The 6,785-nt window shown below is 46.7% G+C and overlaps 1 protein-coding gene across 1 annotated transcript in view; it reads left to right on the forward strand.

Moving 5' to 3' along the window:
• The first annotated feature begins 4,511 nt into the window (after positions 1 to 4,511).
• The window catches only part of PLEKHD1 (pleckstrin homology domain containing, family D (with coiled-coil domains) member 1), a 28,354-nt gene continuing 26,080 nt past the window's right edge, over positions 4,512 to 6,785 (forward strand). Inside the window, exon 1 of the mRNA XM_009325584.1 lies at positions 4,512 to 4,660. Within this exon, the coding sequence (XP_009323859.1) occupies positions 4,512 to 4,660 (149 nt within the window). The remainder of the gene's footprint in view (positions 4,661 to 6,785) is intronic.

Genomic DNA, 6,785 nt, shown 5'->3' on the forward strand with positions numbered 1-6,785 from the left:
AGAGCCTATCAGAAGCTGTAAGAGGAAAAGGAATCCATACTGGAAGGCAAAATCTGAATCTTTTCAACTCTGCAGCAGCTCTGATCCACATCTTGATTTTCTGGCCCCAGCCCAAGGATCAGTTTGTTCTTTTCTGCATAAAGTACTATCATAAGGCTGCCCAGAACATAAAGGTATAACTTTTCACTTAAAATAAAAATATAAGCCTCCTCATGGGCTGCAGTTAGCCAATATGTGCATCCTTAAACTGAAAGGGAGCATCTTCCAGCTGGAGGGTGGCCTGTGATGATGGGGTGTTACTGCTGTCTGCTTCAAAGGTTTTTCTGAGAAAAATTTTATTGTCTTGATGTGTAGGAAAAATAGGACAACATATTAGCAAAATAATTCCTGTGTCAGTACAACCTGTCTCTCCGCAGGAAGGCTTTCTGAGTAAAGCTCCAGTGCTTTTTCTCCAGGATGTACAGCTGTGTTTCCCGTACGAGCCATCAAGAATGAAACATCCATCTAAAAATCTTTAAATTATTATTCTGGAACAAAAATGTTTCAGAGAAAGAGGGTGAGCCTAATCTGTATCCCTGGAAGGTATGGACACCTCAGATTGCTGTGCATGTAATGGATCCAACCAAGTAATGGCTTTTCACCTCTGCCGCTCCTGTCACGAGGCAATTCCACGACTCCCTTGCTGTGACGGTTACACACATTCTCATTTATTTATGGCCAATTTAGGCCCATTTGGGACCTGGATAGGCTTGAGAGGTGGGCCTGTGCGAACCTCATGAAGTTCAACAAGGCCAAGTGCAAGGTCCTGCACATGGGTTGGGGCAATCCCAAGCACAAATACAGGCTGGGCAGAGAATGGATTGAGAGCAGCCCTGAGGAGAAGGACTTGGGGGTGTTGGTTGATGAGAAGCTCAACATGACCTGGCAATGTGCGCTTGCAGCCCAGAAAGCCAACCGCATCCTGGGCTGCATCAAAAGAAGCGTGACCAGCAGGTCAAGGGAGGTGATTCTCCCCCTCTACTCCACTCTCGTGAGACCCCACCTGGAGTACTGCATCCAGCTCTGGGGCCCCCAACATAAAAAGGACCATGGACCTGTTGGAGCGAGTCCAGAGGAGGGCCACAGAGGTGATCAGAGGGCTGGAGAACCTCTCCTATGAAGACAGGCTGAGAGAGTTGGGGTAGTTCAGCCTGGAGAAGACAAGGCTCCGGGGGAGACCTTATAGCAGCCTTCCAGTACCTGAAGGGGGCCTACAAGAAAGCTGGAGAGGGACTTTTTATGAGGGCATGTAGTGATAGGACAAGGGGTAGTGGCTTTAAACTGAAAGAGGGTAGATTTAGATTGGATATAAGGAAGAAATTCCTCACTATGAGGGTGGTGAGGCACTGGAACAGGTTGCCCAGAGAAGGTGTGGATGCCCCATCCCTGGCAGTGTTCAAGGGTCTAGTGGAAGGTGTCTCTGCCCATGGCAGGGGGGTTGGAACTAGATGATCTTTAAGGTCCTTTCCAACCCAAACCATTCTATGATTCGTTATTGCAAGCATCGACCTTTAGCAACACATTAAGGGGGCAAAGAATGCTTGAAACTAGACAGCAGTCAAATTTTCCCCTTTGTTCTCATTTAAACAAGTGAAGTCCTTTTAGTTTCCTGTCATACTATGGGTTAACTATACCTGTGATCAGTCCTCAAGTCCTTTTCTGCATCTCTTCAGGGCTGGGGAATCTGTTTGGCCAGAACCATACAGAAGGAATCTGGTGTGGGTCTGGTACAAGGGCTTATGTCTGCCTTCAATTGTAATGCAGACCACGACTGCATTTTTCTTTTTGCGCTGGTGTCACAGGATTGTCTTGATGAGGTCTCGTATACTCAGGTCTCCTTCCTCTGCTCTTATTAAATTATGAACTCCCAGATTAAATACAAATGGGTTATCTCTGTATAAATGTCTGTGTGCTCTTGAGCTGTTGTTTTTGCTGCAAGATCTTGGTGAAACCTAAGTCTGCTTGTACTTCCCTAAGGATTTCTGTCCTCTGGAATTTGGAGAAGGCGCTTCTGCAGGACCAGGCTCCCTACTCACCCTGTGGTGGACCATTTTCTCTTGGCTGGGTTTTATGACACTGTTCTCTTGATCTTGAAGTTCCTAGCCAGTTGAAGTAAGTTTTGCATCTGACAGAAGTAACGTTGAAGAACCTTTAAGCTGGCCCTTATGCCGTTACCTTCTGTTTGCGAGAGGCAAGTTGCTCAGACCTGTTGTGTTGCTCTCCTGCTCTTTCCTTCAGACAGGCCCCCAATTTATTTAGATTAGTGCACACAAAAGAAATGCTAACATAACCACTGTTACAAATTACTTCGTCCAGACACCTGCAGTTACAGAACTCACCCCGCTGCTGTTTACTGCCCTAGTATTGCTGGCTCCTGCCTATGTTTAACTCTTGGTGACTTTACAAAAGCAAGTTGCTTTTTCCCTCCCCTGGAGCTGCCCACTCTAAAGAATTTGCTGTGACTACTCAGTCCCCTGCTTGTCCTAGAAGTTTCCAGAGGAGACAATAACTGCATTTTTGATGTTTGAAGTTGGAGACCTCTTTTCTCTCTTGGTCTCTGCAAGATAAAATCAAATAAAGAAGCAAAGGATGAAAACCTGCTTTTCCTTACTGCAGGTCACTGCTGTCAGATCTTTGCATCGCTGGTGCGGTACAATGGCAGGGGCACTGGGTCATCCTTACACGGGAGCTCTGTGGCTTTTCATTGTGCAATTATAAATCAAGGTGACGTTGTTGGGCTCAGAATCCTTTTCACCCTTTGTGCGACATAATTCCAGGGAAACTTTTCCCTCTCCTGAAACCCTGGTTATGAGTAGTATTTTCTTCTCAGTGCAGTGTGTGCAACAGTCACTACAGCATTAATACTTCCCTTCCGCAATGCAGGGTTGTATTCAAGAGTTGGGGCTCAGGTGAGATGGAGGCATCTCTGCTGCTGTCCCCTGTTGCCCGCCCTCTCTCTTAATGCCACTCTGAGATGGGATTTGCTGCTGCTTGGGACATGTCCTGTCTGGGACCAGGGTAAGAGAAAGTAACAAAGCATTGAGTTTGCTGACTCCCTTGTTTAGGGATCAATGGTGACTTTTATCAGGGACCTGCATCTGTAATTTCCCTAGTACCAAATGCAGCCTGTGAGCTTGAGACAGGCAGTCTGCATTTCCTCTATTTAAGATGCTTTGCAAGTGGCTGTGACCATGTAAAGCTAAGCGGGCCTGTGTCCAGTGCTGTGATCTAGCCTACGGCACATCCCAGGTTTCTAATCTCTGGGAATGAGACAGGACTGCGTGTCTGCAGTGTGTCACTTCTGAATAACTGCATTGGGAAGGGCTGACGTTTGGCAATTACAGCATCAACATCGATACACGTAAGATGCCTCACAGCATGTATGTGTCTGTATTGGTTAGATGATACCCCAAAACTCCAGATGCTTTATGAGGCACAATGCAGGCAGTTCTTCCCCAAATCCTAATCCTGGAGGGAAGGCAGGATGCAGGAAGGAACAATATGATGCTAATGTGCTTTCCTGTGGCCATTACAAAAGACAGGATCTTTTGGAGGACTGTTTGTATCTGTGCAGGGAGGGAGGGTTTCAAGAGAGGAGCAAGGATTTAGGGAACCGGAACAAAAAGCTTGCTGCAGGACTACTAAGCAGGAGATGAATGGAGACTCACCTGAGCTGCGTGACATATAGGCAGGGCAGAGGCTGTGCTTGCCATATCAAGATGCAGCAAGGCATGGAGGCAGACAGAGTTTTGATGCTGTAACTTTGATCAGCAATGGCCCTTTAAGGCTGAGCAAGGCGTGCAGCATGGAGACTGCCCAGTCCAAACCCAGCAGCCATGTGAACTGAACCCGGGTGGGCAGTGCCAGGCTGGCACAGCAAAAGCCTCCTGATGGCAGAGGGAATCTGATTGAACTTGCTGGCTCCCACCCATTCTTGTCCCCTTTTCCTCGGGACTAATAGAAAAGAACCTGTCTCCAAGCACAAGATTTTGGGGGTATGTGTCAGAGTAAGAGATGCCTCACAATAAAACGTCCGTCTCGCCCTGATTTCTACCTGGTGTGCTGCAATGTCGAGTGAAATAACCTTCCGAGCTGGCTCTGGTGCAGAGGTATTTTGGCTTATGTTATTGCTGGGAGCTTTCTCTCTGATGAGCTCTTTCTGCCTGTCTGTGTTCCTGATCTCTGGCTCTTTTCACTCCTTTTTTTCTTTTTTTTTTTCTCCTTGGGCTGGGATGTGTGCTGTCTGTAATGCATCAGGAAGTAATGCGCAATGAGGAAACTCTCATCATCTGTGCATCAGGGAGAGAAGTATTGACTCAGTGCTGAGCAGCCAAGTTATTGATTCAAACCATAGCCCAGTCTCTCCGTCTGCCGCTTGGAGTGGCTGGTTACGTCCTTCTGGTTCATTGCACTTCATTTGATTCCCAGAGCTGCCGTGCAGAGGGGGAGAGTTAGAACCAGATCCATCTATAATGTTCGCTTCAAAATCCAGTTCCGTATCTCCTTCTCCGTCCATGGAGCAGGCAGATTCAGATGCTCTGGACATCAGCACCAAAGTGCAGCTGTACGGCGTGCTCTGGAAGAGACCCTTCGGGAAGCAGTCAGCCAAATGGTCAAGGAGGTAAGCCACAGTCGCTGAGGGATGCTCAGGTGAAATACAAAGCCTAAGGGTGCTGGGGTAAGTTAGAGCCTGAGTGCTCAAGTACAGCTAGCCAGGCAGAGACTAGGGGTGAAACTCTGAGCATAGCTTCCCTGCTGTTCTGAGTCTGCTTTACACACATGGCACCCCATTGTGCTTTCTTCTTTATCCACCCAGACCCTGTGCTACGTGCACTTCAGGGTGGAAATAGGGACTAGTTGCCTTCTCTGGTTAATTATCCTGTGATCATTTCATGAAAGAGGAAGAGTCAGCTCGTATATTTTGCCCCCAAACTGCTTGACTTTGTTCGTTAGCACTTGTTAAAGCTCTTTGAGCCCTTTGGGTGTGAGATGGCTAGGCTGAACTGACTGTGCATGTGGGACTGTGTGTGCGTGTGTATGGTCTGCAGGCGTTTGTGGACACCAGCATCAGTACTGCTGTGCTGCGTGACGGTGATGGCACGCTTGGAACAGCAAATGCAGACTCTCTTCCCTGGGGGGAAGGTGGCTCTGAAGTCTATCCTGTCTGGTGCTAGGGAGTTGTAAGCTGCTGCGTGTTGTGTATTGGTAACCAGGAGGTTTGGAGCTGGAAAGCTTTTGCTATAACCTTTTACCAAGGACAGAAGTATGTTCTGTAATACTGCAGTGATGGGTCAGTTTGAGGTTTAAAGTTGGTGTAGTTTCTTTATGCAAATCTCTGAATCTCACAGGAGAGTTTTCCGCTGGTTGTCAAATGATGAGACACGACTGTTTATGGATGGGTACTTGCACAGAAACATGGTACAGCTCTTTCTCATTGCTCACTGGGGGTACATGATCCACTGGATTAAGCCTTCCAGCATTCCTGGATGGCAGACTAATGTCACTGCTGATAGATGTCATTGGCAAATGATCCAGTTAGAAGACTAGCAGCCGAGAAACTTGCATTTTCACCCTACCACTGCCAGAGATATGTTTTGTGACCCACGATTTGTTGTCGTGATCTATTAAAGAAGGATAGTAGTACTTACCCGCCTTTAGTAGTTTGATATCTGCAGATGAAAAAGTCTGCCAGAAAAACAAAGTAATGTTGTTTTCTTTCCCCCCTTGCCTTTCCACTGGGGAAAGGCACAAATGAGTCATTAACAAAAGGCAGCACAGGAAGCCTGAGCTACCTCTGGAGCTGAAAGACAATTTTGTAGCCTTTGTAGCATAGTGTGTCTCAAGGCTTTTCAGAAGAATAAATTAACCTGCACGTGAGCAATGTGTGTTGACTACCTCTGGTACTTACCTTCTGTGGGTACCTTTTTGCTTCAGTCTGCAGCATAGACACAGCACATCAAATCCATTTCTAAACCCAGCTTTCCCAGTTTTGCTCTGTGTGGTAACCGCAGTGATGTCCAGTCTAAATCTGTGAAGATGGCATGGCCTGAAAAGTAGTTAAATGTTGCTTGGGAAGCAGTTTTGCGTTTGTAGCCATCTTTGACCTGCATGCAGGTTTTATTCTGTACTACATACACACACACACACCCCACCCCAAAAACAATGGCCTTTTTTCACCCAGGAGAGAGTTTGTGCTAATGCTCCTTACTCAGCTCCCAAATATTCATATTTAAATTATGTCTGGAAACTAATGTGACTGTGTTACGGAAAAGAAGTGGACAGAGTAACAGAGGGGAAGGTAATTTGCTATGGAGGACACATTCTTAAAAGGCTTTCTTCTTCCTAATAAGAATTTCTTGCAGGCAAATGGCCCATCTCTGCTCTCTCTGTCATTATTTATTTAGTGCTGTTCTATTCCTAGAAGTCACCCCCATCTTCAGCCAAGTGGTAAATATTTTAGTGATAGCAGGTAGGAAGAGATGGGGAGGTGACTGTGCGGCAGGGCTGATGTGGAAGATTAGCTGCAAGCGTGGCAGCTGAGGGGTCCTGGGGGACCAGAGACAGGTCGGTGGGAGATGAACACAGGGAATCTATAGGGTTTGGAAGGAAGGGTTTTCCGGAGTAAAAAGACTGGAACAGGAGGAATGATAACATTTTTTTATGACAGGAGAGATTTGCTTTAAAGTAAAAAATCTTGCAAGTTATGTCAGTCATTATGGGGGGATAAGGAGCAATTCTTCCTTTTC

Source organism: Pygoscelis adeliae, unplaced genomic scaffold (assembly GCF_000699105.1).
Source record: "Pygoscelis adeliae isolate BGI_AS28 unplaced genomic scaffold, ASM69910v1 Scaffold356, whole genome shotgun sequence".
NCBI classification, from domain to species: Eukaryota; Metazoa; Chordata; class Aves; order Sphenisciformes; family Spheniscidae; genus Pygoscelis; species Pygoscelis adeliae.